This window comes from Pelodiscus sinensis, chromosome 1 (assembly GCF_052426305.1).
Source record: "Pelodiscus sinensis isolate ZL-2025 chromosome 1, ASM5242630v1, whole genome shotgun sequence".
NCBI lineage: Eukaryota > Metazoa > Chordata > Testudines > Trionychidae > Pelodiscus > Pelodiscus sinensis.
In genome coordinates, this window is record NC_143052.1 from 350,432,441 (window position 1) to 350,445,768 (window position 13,328).

At 45.6% G+C, this 13,328-nt stretch overlaps 1 protein-coding gene across 1 annotated transcript; it reads right to left on the reverse strand.

Annotated features, from left to right (window-relative positions):
- Positions 1–2,036: 2,036 nt before the first annotated feature.
- On the reverse strand, positions 2,037–2,993 carry LOC106731295 (olfactory receptor 51G2-like). Its single transcript, XM_014578292.3, has one exon. It carries the CDS (start codon positions 2,991–2,993, stop codon positions 2,037–2,039), a length of 957 nt encoding a protein of 318 aa, XP_014433778.3.
- Between the last annotated feature and the right edge of the window lie 10,335 nt (positions 2,994–13,328).

Below are 13,328 nucleotides of genomic sequence, written 5' to 3' on the forward strand. Positions count from 1 at the left end.
TTTGTTTTAAACCTGCTGTCTATTAATTTCATCTGGTGATCCCTTCTTCTGATGTTATGGGAACAAGTACATCTTTTCCTTATTCACTTTTTCCACTCCAGTTATGATTTTATAGACCATGATCATCTCCTGCCTCAGTCTCCTCTTTTAGTCCCAGTCCTTTTAATCTCAGGATTGCCACTGCACAACAGCTCTGCAGCTTTTCCAGGCCCATAGCAATTGAACCAGAGACAGGTCAATGACAGGTCAAATAAACAACATCCACATCCCTTCTCTTTCTTGATGGTACAGAGAGGAACACTGGAGTCGACAGAGCCACTGTTAAGGTTCTTTATGAGCCACCCATCCTTTGATTCTCCATGAACCCAATCACTTTGGAAATGCAGCTGCCTGCCTTTGTCTCCTTCCTAGGGCTCTGTCCTCCCTCATCCATGGGGACGTCCAGGCCTTACACCTCACTGGAACCTCAGTGTAGAGAGTGGAGATGAGTAGCTCATTTCATGATGCATGTAAGTGTCCATCACGGTGGGAATGGCTGTGGCCTTCGTTTTCCATGTTTCAAGGCACCAGAGCTGGAGCAGGTAGAAGAACTCACCCTTCATAAGAACATAAGAACGGCCATACTGGGTCAGACAAAAGGTCCATCTATCCCAGTATCCTGTCTGCCGACAGTGGCCAGCACCAGGTGCCCCAGAGAAGGTGGACTGAAGACAATGATCAAGCGATTTGTCTCCTGACATCCTTCTCCAGCCTCTGACAAACAGAGGCCAATGACACCATTTTATCCCCTGGCTAATAGCCTTTTATGGACCTAACCTCCATTAATTTATCCAGCTTCTCTTTAAAATCTATTATAGTCCTAGCCTTCACAGCCTCCTCTAGCAAGGAGTTCCACAGGTTGACTACACGCTGTGTAAAGAAGAACTTTCTTTTATTAGTTTTAAACCTGCTACCCATTAATTTCATTTGGTGTCCTCTAGTTCTTCTATTTAGGGAACTAATTAATAACTTCACTTTATCGGACCTCTCCACACCACTCATGATTTTATAGACCTCTATCATATCCCCCCTCAGTCTCCTCTTTTCTAAAGTGAAAAATCCCAGTCGCTTTAACCTCTCCTCATATGGGACCCGTTCCAAAACCCTAATAATTTTTGTTGCCCTTTTCTGAACCCTTTCCAAGGCCAAAATATCTTTTTTGAGGTGAAGAGACCACATCTGTACACAGTATTCAAGATGTGGGCGTACCATAGTTTTATACAGGGGCAGTAAGATATTCTGGGTCTTATTTTCTATCCCTTTCTTAATAATTCCTAGCATCCTATTTGCCTTTTTGACCGCCACTGCACACTGTGTGGAAGTTTTCAGAGAACTGTCCACGATAACTCCAAGGTCTTTTTCCTGATTTGTCATAGCCAAATTAGCCCCTATCATACTATACATATAGTTTTGTTTATTTTTCCTAATGTGTAATTTGTTTATTTTTCCTAATTACTTTACACTTATACATATTAAAATTAATTTGCCATTTTGTTGCCCAATCACTCAGTTTGGTGAGATCTTCTTGGAGTCCCTCACAGTCTGCTTCTGTCTTGACTATCCTAAACAGTTTGGTATCATCTGCAAACTTTACCACCTTACTGCTTTCCCCTTTTTCCAGATCATTTATGAATCAGTTGAAAAGGATTGGTCCCAGGACTGACCCTTGGGGGACACCACTAGTTACCCCTCTCCATTCTGAAAATTTACCATTTATTCCTACCCTTTGTTTCCTGTCTTTTAACCAGTTCTCAATCCAAGAAAGGACCTTCTCTCTTATCCCATGGCCATGTAATTTACACAAGAGCCTTTGGTGAGGGACCTTGTCAAAGGCTTTCTGAAAATCTAAGTATACTATATCTACTGGATCCCCCTTGTCCGCATGTTTGTTAACCCCTTCAATGAACTCTACTAGACTAGTAAGACAGGATTTCCCTTTACAGAATCCATGTTGACTTTTGTCCAACAGATTATGTTCTTCTACATGCTTCACAATTTTATTCTTTACTGATAAGAATAAAATTGAAGAACACCTTGAGTATCCTTGAACGAAGGTGTTCGTTTTTCACACTGTACACGATTGGATTCATCAGGGGCGGGACCAGCATGTAGACGTAGCCCATGAGACTCTGAAGCAAGTGAGAAGAGCTGTTTCCGAATCTGTGTACCATGGACAAGCCAATGTCAGGTATGAAGAAGATCAGGACAGCACAGAAGTGGGAGACACAAGTGTTCAGGGCCCTGAAACACTCTGTAGAAGATGCAACACTCAGCACAGTCTTGAGGATCATCCCATAGGAAAGTAAAATGAGCAATGAGTCCAACCCTAGAGCAAAGATTTTGACAGTCAAACCATAGATGATGTTGACAGTGATGTCCGCACAAGCCAGCTTCATGACGTCTTGGTGCAGGCAGTAGGAGTGGGAGACGACATTGGATCGACAATATTGGAACCGTTTCAGCAGAAAGGGGAGTGGGAATACTAAGAACACTGCTCTTAGCACAAACACTAGCCCCATCTTGGCTATTCTCGGCAGGGTTAAGATGGAAGCATATCTCAGCGGGTTGCAGATTGCCATGAAGCGGTCATAGGCCATCAACAGGAGCATGGAGGATTCAGTGTGTGAAAACAAGTGGACAAAGAACAGCTGGGCAAAACAGGCATCCAGGCTGATCTCTCTAGAGTTAAACAAAAATACACCCAATGTTGTTGGCATGGTGGTTATCGATAAGCCAATGTCTGTGACAGCCAACATGGAAAGGAAAATGTACATGGGCTCATGGAGGGTTGGATCTGTTTTTATAATGAACAGAATGACTGAATTTCCTATAATTGAGATAGTGTACATCATGCAGAAGGAGATAGAAATCCAGGGGTGCATGCTTTCCTGCCTAGGAATCCCCGAAAGAAGGAATACCGTAGAATTGAATTTGGTGTCATTAGCAGCTAACATGATGTACTGGGTAGGTCGGAAGAGTTTTCAGCTTTAATTTCTGAAAGGAAATATAACATGAGAGTAGATGATATTTTACTAGATAGCTTTCTGCTCCCAAGAGCTCAAAGAAGATCAGCAAAAGCATAGACTTGAGTTTACACCATGGAAAGAAAGATAGGCCCTGCTAGACTGGATGAGACTGCAGTCTATCTGTCCCAGTATCCACTGTCCGGTCCCACACGCTGCAAGAGAAAGGTGGAAGACACCCGGTAATAAGCAGCTATGAATTTTCCTGCTGCCAGGGAAAATTTGTCCCTGACGCTAACTGTTGAGACATACTTTGTTATGCAAATCAAGGTTTAGAGACCGTCCAAAATTTTTAAAACAATCCTTTCTACTGTATTTATAACTGGATTTTCTGGTTACCCATATAAACATCCAGCCCATCTTTGAATCCTGCTAATCTCTTGGCCCCAAGGATATCTTGTGGTTAGGACTTCCACAGCCTGCTTCAAGGCACTGTGTGATTTTGCAGTTGTCACTTTCCCACAAACACTCTTTCTGTGCCTCCATATCTGAGGGTATGTCTACACTACTAGGCTGCGTCTAGATTGGCATGATTTTGCAGAAATACTTTTATCGGAAAAGTTTTTCCTTTAAAAGTATTTCCACAAAAGCTCATCTAGATTGGCACAGATGCTTTTGCACAAAAGCATCCATGGCCAGTCTAGACGCGATTTTGCGGAAGAAAGCCCTGATCACCATTTTAGCCATTGGGGCTTTTTTGCGCAAAACAGTTATTTCCTGTCTACACTGGCCCTCTTGCACAAGTATTCTTGAGAAAGAGGGCTTTTTCCTGAGCGTGAGCATGAAAATATTTGCGCAAGAAGCACTGATTTTGTACATTACAAATTCAGTGCTCTTGCGTAAATTCAAGCAGCCAATGTACACAGCTGGCAAGTTTTTGTGCAAAAGCGGCTACTTTTGCGCAAAGTCTTGCCAGTCTAGATGCACCCCTAGATTTTTCCCGGATATTCCGGAAAAACTCTTCTGATGCCAGGGACGTGTTTGTTCTTCCACATTTTTCAGTGGAAGAACAAATGCGCTCTTTTGGCAGCTCTTGTGTTCCTCGTTCTATGAGGAATAAAGGGGCTTCTGAAAGAGGAGTTTTTTTCCCCAACATTTGGCCCAGTCTAAATGGGCCAAATGTCGAAAAACCCTCAAAAGATTTGAAAAAATGCAGAGCGCATCTTTGTGCAGCTTTTTTCAAAAAATCAGTGTAGTCTAGATATACCCTGAGGCTACGTCTAGACTGGCCACAAATTCCGGAAAAGGGATGCAAATCAGGTAAGTCAGCATAGGGAAATCCGCGGGGGATTTAAATATCCCCCGCGGATTTAAATAAACATGTCCGCCGCTTTTTTTCCGGCTTGGAAAGTAGGAATAAGACCCTCCGGAAAAGGGCACTTTTTCCGGAGGATCGGGGCCAGTGTAGACGCTCTTTTCCGGCTTTTTTAAAAGCCGGAAAAAAGCGGCGGACATTTTTATTTAAATGCCGCGGGGGATATTTAAATCCCCCGCGGATTTCCCTACGACGACAGGTGAAATTTACATGCCCCTTCCGGAAAAGGGGCCAGTGTAGACGAGCCCTTAAGTGTTTGAAGCAGCTTCTGGTTAGTTACCAGGAGACCATACTATACAACTGTTCCCCGAACAAAGATTTAATCACAGAAACCCATTGCAAAAAATATGTGGACTGCTTTTATCATACTTTCAACAGCCAAAGCCTCTAAGCAGCAAAGTTACCTGCTTGGTCATTGTCTTCAATCCATCCCCTCCGGGGTACCTGGTGTTGGCCGCTGTCGGCAGACAGGCTACTGGGCTAGATGGACCTTTGGTCTGACCCAGTATGGCCGTTCTTATGTTCTTACCTCTGCTTTTTCCTGTAAAGATTCCAAGAATTCTGCTGCAACCTTTTGATATACCTGAATGCCAGGAAGGCTTGATTTGTAATGTTTTTATGGCAAAGAAAAATGTTTGGCATCACATTTTCACATCTGTATGTTAGCACACACGTATCAACCCAGACACTGATGTTCTTGTGGCAGTGATGGCTCCAATTAGAGTGGGACTGAAAATGGAGCATCTGTCATAGGTGGTATGTCTCCGCTGCATTCCTCTTTTGAGAGAGGAATGCAAATGCAGCCGAGTGAAATTGCAAATGAAGCACAGATTTGAATTTCCTGCACTTCATTTGCATAATTGCATCTGGCCGCTATCTTGAAATACCCTATTTTGGGATTGAAAAAAATCTGTGTAGACATGGTTATTTAAAAAAAAAGACCCTTCTTTTGAAATAACTGTTAAACCCCATTTTTAAGGCATAAGGATTATTTCGAAAGAATTGCTTCATTTACAATTTTGCTCAGCTGTATTTGCATTCCTCTCTCGAAAGAGGAATGCAGTGTAGACACACCCTTTGATTTCTTGAGAACCTGGAAGAAACACAGCATCTCAATCCATTGTCACAATGGAAAACTGTCTATTGGACTACGCCTTCATTACAGTGTTCTTGCGCAAGAAGTCTGTAGCGCTAGTTTTTTGGCACAAAGGCTTCTTGAACAAGAGAGGTCCACACTATTGCACGCTCTTGCACAAGAAAGCTCTGATGGTCATTCACAGAATGGCAATCAGAGCACCTGTGCTTTTTTCCATATGGGTGTCTTGCACAAGGAACTCCTGTGGAGCATCCACACTTGCCTTTTTGTGCAAGAGCTGTAGCATAAAAGGGAGTTATGCCTCAGAAAGGGAGGTTTACCTACAGCAGAAAAAGTCCTCTCTTCTGCCGTTTAACTGCCCATTTAACTGAGCAAAAGCGCATTTGAGGTGTGGACACTACATGGATTTTTGCACAAAAACAGCTGGTTTTGCGCAAAAACCCTGCAGTGTAGATGTAGCCTTGTTTTCTCTCTCTTTCTGTCCATCTGTCTCTACGGTATGTTTACACCGCAGTGTTTTTCCAGAAAAAAAACCCTGTACTTATGTCCACACTGCCACTGAGTTCTTTCAACAGAAAGTTGCTAGAACAGCAAGGTTTTTCTGACACTGGTAAACCTCTTTCTAGGAGAAAGAAGCCTTTTTCGGAAAAAGCTTTTTTGGAAAAAGGCATGTGGGGACACAGGAGAGGGACTTCTTTCCAAAGAAGAGGCCTCTAACAAATAACAAAGATGCCCTGATGGCCACTCTGTCCAGACTAATCACAACTGAAATGCAAGACAGCATCCAATCAATATGGACACTCTCTTTCAAAAATGCACATCTCTTTTTCATTGTGCTTTAGCTGCATGGATGCTCTCTTTTGAAAAAAGTTTTTCTGGAAGATCTCTTCTGGAGAAGCTTCTTCTGAAAGAAATCTGCAGTCTTGACATAGCCTCTATAATTCTTCTGACATTTGCTATATAACTACTTTGCTAAATAACTACTTTGGGTTAACTCAAGGCTACGTCTACACTGGTGCGTTCTCACACAAAAACTCTTCCAGAAGAAAGTGTCTACACTTTCAAGTGGGAATAAGAGATCCTCCAGAAAAGAGCTTATTTTCCGGAGGATCGCGTCCAGACTGGCGCTTTTCTCCGGCTTATCTACAAGCCGGAAAAAAGCGGCAGCCATGAAAATGCAAATCCCGCGGGGGATATTTAAATCCCCCGCGGATTTGCCTATTCCCAAGTGCTACATTAGCATTGCTATTACAGAATAGGGGCCAATGTAGACGTAGCCATCTTGTTGTGCCAGTGCTGAGAGTCTGTCCAGAGATGTGGCCACTGTTGCTGAGAAGCTCTTTAGACTGACTGGCACAGACATGGCTGGGGAAGGCTGAAGGCCCTCGGCCTGCCTGGGTCCCTGTCATACCAGGAGGGCCTATGTCAGAGATGTGGGGAAACTGTTGTTTGAAGCCCTCTTCTTTTCCCATGTTACGCTTTACTCCTGCTGTTCAGATTAAACAGCATTTTGGATCTAGAAGGTTGGCTGGTCATTGGTCTCCCTGCTGCTCACAGCCTTCCAAAAGGAAGAACCTCAGGTGCCAAACCCACTCAGACCTGCAGGGCAGGCCCAGTCCACCCACAGTTTTTTGAAGCTGTCAGCCGATGGTCAGGGCAGTGTGTGTGTATGTTACACCCAAGTCTTCAACTGCTGGGACGCAAGGTCCCGTCGCAGAGGGCAGCCTAGGGAGGATGATGGGTGCCCCGAGAAGTTTAACGTCCATGTCTTTAACCGCTAGGACCGGGGTCCCGTCACAGCAGGCAGCCAACAGGCTGACAGATGCCCCAGAGTTTACAGGGAGAGCTTATTACACCTCAGATTTTGACTGCTAGGATACATGATCCCTTCACAGCGGGCAGCCTAGGGAAGGCTGAGAGATGCCCCACGGATCTGTGCTCTGGAAGCGACACGATCCAAACACCCCAGCTCTCCCTATACCTGTCCCTTATGTCCGGCTGGAGTTCTTTTAAATTGTACTTGGTTCTGTTACAGCCACTGAAGGAGTCAGGTTAAAACTTAACCAGTTACAGGTTTATTAAAAAGGCTTATAAAGCATGTGGTTACAATGGCTATTACTCTACTTCTTAACTGCTAGCTAATATAGATCTTAAAATGGTTACAAAGGAAAAAGGAAGATAGAAAATAATGGTACCAAGTGACAGCTTAATCTTTAAAGAGCTCTAACACTATGTATATACTTAAACAAAGGACACATACAGGTACAATTTTTACCCCTTTCTGTGCCTCTCGACTCCAGCGGGTCAGGCCAGGGTCGGTCCCTCAATTCCTCGGAAAGACGAATACGAGGTGGGCATCCCCATGGAACCTCGGGAGGTCAAACACCTAACCTGGCCAGCAGGTAGATGGCAGATCAACGCTCAGAGTGAGTGTGCTGCTGGACCCATCTTTATGCCCCTAGGGGCCCGTATCCTCTTTCTTATCGCAGATGCCAAATTGTACTGGTCCGGTTTTTTTGCGCCAGTTCTTATAAGGGAGTTTCAAATAATTTACACTTGTAAGAGAAAGATAATGAAATTTAGGAGTACTGGACATTCTTTGCTGGGTGGGAGATTCCTCCCCCCCCCCCCTCCCCGGACAAGTGTGTGATTGTATCAATATGGGTTTCAGTCAAGGCCACTTCTCGGCAGCCTCTTGGTCAGCGATTAGTTCGATCACCCTCTTATCTCTGCTTACAGTTGTCCAGGGTCACTGGGTGAGCTGGCATATCTCGGCGTCCGTCAAGGCTTTCAAAGACTATGCTGATGTTACTGCTCTGTGTACCCTGTGTGCTTCCAGGCAAGCAAAGATGGATGTTACAGGGGGGGTTCCTGTCTGGCTACAGAAGCCCAAGGCCCTGTATGAGGGAGGGAGAATTGTGGGATTCCACCCACAAGAGGATAGGGCCCAAACCCTGTTCTCTGGGACTGACAGAGACTGGCAGGGATTCTGGTGGCTCAGTAATTCTGGGGAGTTTCTACAAGGAAGAACTGCTGGAGCCCTGGGTCAGCCAGGGAAAATAGAAATTAAAACTACGTCCCATTGGACTTATTACCACAGCTCTGAATTCCTGCCCTCACAACGGAGCCCAAGAAGAAAACCCTTCCCAATGCATTTGCTGATTACATTTCAGGGAGCAAACAAATCTGAAGCAATTTGGGAACTAGTCATGGATGTTGCTCCTCTCACTCAACCCTTGGCAGGAATGGAACACCCACACCTCTGGAGATGGAAGCTCTTGAAAATGTCTGACTTAGGGCATAGGGGATTTTATACTCTGAGTTCCTATTGAAAATCACACTCCTACGTAGCTTAAACAGCCCACTGTGGGCATGTCTATGTAAATCACACACCTAATGTGGTTCACTGTCCCATGGAATGGCACCGAGACCATTTACAGCTCGAGATAACAACAAGGGAACTCTACAGCATAAAGTAAGGGCAAGCTGGCTTTATAGCTCAAGCTGTAATGGCTCCTACAGTAAGCTCCAAAGTTCAAATCTGTCTGGCGGCAGTTATATCTACCCCAGGAGATTATTTCAAAGTAACTTATTTTGAAATAATAGCTGCTGAAATAACTGTTTTGAAATAGCATGTGCACACTACAGGAAAGCCTCAAAAATTAGTCTGAAGCAGGCTCCCTCTATGTGGATGCATGACCTCCACTTAGATCCCCAGGAATCACTGGGGAGTAATACTTTGAAGGACTCTGGGAAGTAGTTATTTCAAAAAAGTGTCACCGGAGCGACCACACTACCACTATTTTGAGATAACTATGTTACAATAATAATAGAGGTGTTAGTCTGGTCTTGCTGAAACAAAAGATAGGACTATGCAGCACTTTAATGACTAACAAGATGGTTTATTAGGTGATGAGCTTTTGTGGGTCAGATCCACTTCCTCAGATCAAATTGTGGAAGAAAATTGGCATGACCCTATATACCAAAGGGATCAGACCCACTTCCTCGGATCAAAGGATATGACCCTTTGGTATATAGGGTTGTGCCAATTTTCTTCCACTATTTGATCTGAGGAAGTGGGTCTGGCCCACAAAAGCTCATCACCTAATAAACCATCTTGTTAGTCTTTAAAGAGCTGCATAGTCCTGTCTTATGTTAAAATAAGGGTTATTTCCCATGAAAAGCAGGAGTTACTATTTCAAAATAACCAGCCCCTTCCATTGAAATAATGGGCTTGGTAGTGTGGGCGATCCCCTTGTTATTTCAAAATAAAGGGAGACACTTTGACAAAACTCCATAGTGGAGTCTGTGATGCTTTGGCAGATGGACACGGGTTTTGAAGCTGCCTGGTGTTACCCTGCCTCCAGTTAGAATCATAGAATACTAGGACTGGAAGGGACCTCGAGAGGTCATCGAGTCCAGTCCCCTACCCCATGGCAGGACCAAATACTGTCTAGACCATCCCTGATAGACATTTATCTAACCTGCTCTTAAATATCTCCAGAGATGGAGATTCCACAACCTCCCTAGGCAATTTATTCCAGTGTTTCACCACCCTGACAGGTAGGAAGTTTTTCCTAATGTTCAAGCTAAACCTCCCTTGCTGCAGTTTAAGCCCATTGCTTCTTGTTCTATCCTCAGAGGTCAGTTATGTCACTGAGTCACCCCGGCAGCCCACTGAGTCCTCCTCTGCTGTTCAAAACATCTGCCAGTGCAAACATTTCTCTTCACATTTTAAAGACAGTGCAACCTGCCAAGGTACTCAGTTCCCGTGAAAAAGAGACAGCTGATACCAGAGGTCTTAACCCGATGTTACACGGGCAGCACACATCGTGTGTTCAGATAGGGAGGCTGCTGCCTTTATGCAGCATGTTTGTACCTTCCCTTGGGGGCCACTTGACCATCAGGGAGCCTCAGCTGCTTGGCTTCCTGCGCACCAGCTTTAACCCCGTCACTGCCAATGGCAAATGGCAAGAGGCCACATCCCAAGGGATGGGGGCTGATGCCAGCCCTGCTGCATGCTCCATGCCTGGAATCCAGGCTCTTCAGCACACTTCAGATGATTCTCATTAGTCACACGGCTACCTCATGGGTAGAAGAGGGCTAATGCCGATGCTGTCACAGCTGCAATAACACAGAATATTAATGCTAATAGTGTTGGACCAGATTTCTCCACACAAGTCCCCTGTCCTGAATTACAAACTTAGGGTGTAAGCCAAAGCTCTGTGTATGGGGATTTCCCTCAGATTGCTCCGGAATGGGTGGTCCTTTGCCTTCTCCCTGAGACATGAAAAATGGCTCCTGTATCCAGGGATCCCACAGTTAGGAACAGATGTCAATGATCCATGGATCTAGTCCCACACGTTCACCCTCCAATCTCTGGGCCTCCTCAGCTGTGCTAGGACCCTCTTCAGTGCCCTGTTCACACAGGCTGCTCAGAGATATGCTACCAGGGTCTGTCACAGCAGCCACTGCCCCCAGGAATTGCTCAAGGGGACTTGTGCCAGGAGGAGGTGGCTGCACAGAGAAAATTGGTTAGAGTAGCTGATGGGACATCTGGCTCTCAGCTACCAGAGACGGGGCAGAGAGATTTGTAACAGGGGCTACATGTAGACTACAATATTCTATTGAAAAAAGATATGCAAATTGCACTCCACTATTTCCATACCTTTTTCTGATAGTTGTGTTGGAAGAGGCTTTTCAGAAATCTGGCCCATCTACACTGGGCCAAATTTTGGAAGAAACCTTCTCTTTCAGAGGAGCCCTTCTTCCATGAGGAAGAAGGAAGGTAGGGCTTCTGAAAGAGCGTGTCTGCTCTTGCACAAAAAAAAGCGGAAGAGCAGATGCGTTCCCTGTTCATAGCGGAGTTTTTTCAAGATACCTCCAGTATGTACCTTGTGAGGGGTCCCTCCAAAATGGAGTTTCTGGAGCCCTCAGCTGGTCAGGAGATGGAAATATGCCCTGTTGAGCCTGTTACTACAGAGCAACGCAGCTCTGAGTTCCTGCCTTCATATTCGAGGCACAGAATAAAACCTGTGAAAAGGCATTTGCTGAGTAAATTTACAGTAGCAACTAAATGTAAGTCGATTTGGGAACTAATCATCTATATTCTGTGGGGTCCCCTCTCACTCAGACTCCAGAAGGACTGAGCTCAGAACACACTGCAAGTTGAAAATTCTTGACCTTATCAGAAATTCTGAAGCAGGGCACTAGAGGTTTTAACATCAGAAGGTCGCTTTCAAAGTGAGATTTTTCTGCTATTTGAGCAGCCCACCGTGGAGCATGGGCAAATATAGGGGAGGGCTCCCAAACTACCAAGCGCTGCCTGCCCTCCAGCCCTGTCACTGAGTCACCCCGACAGCCCAGCTGAGTCCTCTGCCTCTGCACAGAACATCTGACAATGCAAACAGCCTGCAGCCTTCGCCCTGCACTTGGCATGTTACAGACAGTGAAACCTTTCTACGTACCCAGTTCCTGCGAGAAGGGAGCCGCTGGCACCAGAGGTCTTCACCCTACAGCATCAGGAGGCATCGGAGAGGTAGCACGGGCAGCAGGCAGTGTGTGTTCAGATGGGGAAGCCACTGCCTTTATGCAGCATGTTTGTACCTTCCCTTGGGACCACTTGGTCATCGGGGAACCTCAGCTGCTTGGCTTTGTGTGCACCAGCTTTAACCCCGTCACAGCAGGAGGCCAGGTCCTAGAGGATGCGCTGTGTTGCTACCCTCTAGGGCTTCGGTGACCACCCTGCTGTAGATAGATAGATAGATAGATAGATAGATAGATAGATAGATAGATAGATAGATAGATAGATAGATAGATAGATAGATAGATAGATAGATAGATAGATAGATTTATTTCTTGGCAGCCCCCATTCATGCCTTACAAACCCCGTGTGCAAGCCAGAGAAGGGACATTCCACAAGGCTCAGTATATGGAAATTTCCCTCGTCTCATTCTGGATGGGAAGTTCACTTACCTGCTCTCTGAGGAATGAAAACGGGGAGCCAGGATCCCCTTAATTAGGCACAGCTCTCAGTGATCCGCTCGCTCGTGGCTCAGTCCACTCACCCGCAATCTCTGGGTCTCCACAACTGCTCTCTCCAGCTCCCTCCTCACACAGGTTCATCAGAGATGAGCTACCAGGGCCAGTCTCATCAGTCACTGCCTGCACAATCAGCCAAAGCAGTGTTGTGCAGGGGCTGCTCAGAGATGGAAAGGCTGGTTAGAGTAGCCGAGGGGTACAGGTCCCCAGCCGTAGGTTGCTCTGGAGGTAGTTTGCTCTGCTCTTTCTTGGTTGGGCAACCTCCATATTTGTCGGGAGGAAGAGGTAGATGCAAAGCTTCCAGGTCTTCTTTTGGATCCAAGCAGGTGCAGCCAGGAAGCATTCTGGCAGCTGAGCGTTCAGAGAAAAATGATCCATTTTCTATGAAAACCCTCCTCAAATAATGGAAACTCAGAGTTTGGGTTACAATTTTTGTGCCTGGGAAATAAACTCTTTGTTTTCCAGCCAAGCACTAGTCCAAATACTGTCTCTCTGTCCTTCATGCCACAAGACCATACCCCTCATGAACAGTACCAGACCTCCCATCAGGTTCTCACCCTGAGTAACCCTGAAGGTGCACTACGGTGCACCATCCAGTCACTATGGGTATGTCTACACTACAGCTAAGCTAATTCGAACTAATGCGTGTAGAACTAAAAACTAGTTCAAATTAGCGTTTTGCTAATTCGAACTAGCAAGTCCACATTGAGTGGACTCTGAACAGGGCTTAAGGATGGCCGGAAGCAGTGCCGGCAGGGCATCAGAGGAGGACTTAGAGCACGGAGATGCTGTCTCAGGCTAGCCGAGGGCTGCG

Excerpts from the sequence above, each read along its gene's own strand:
- LOC106731295 (XM_014578292.3), bottom strand. The coding sequence starts at position 2,993 with ATGTTAGCTGCTAATGACACCAAATTCAATTCTACGGTATTCCTTCTT.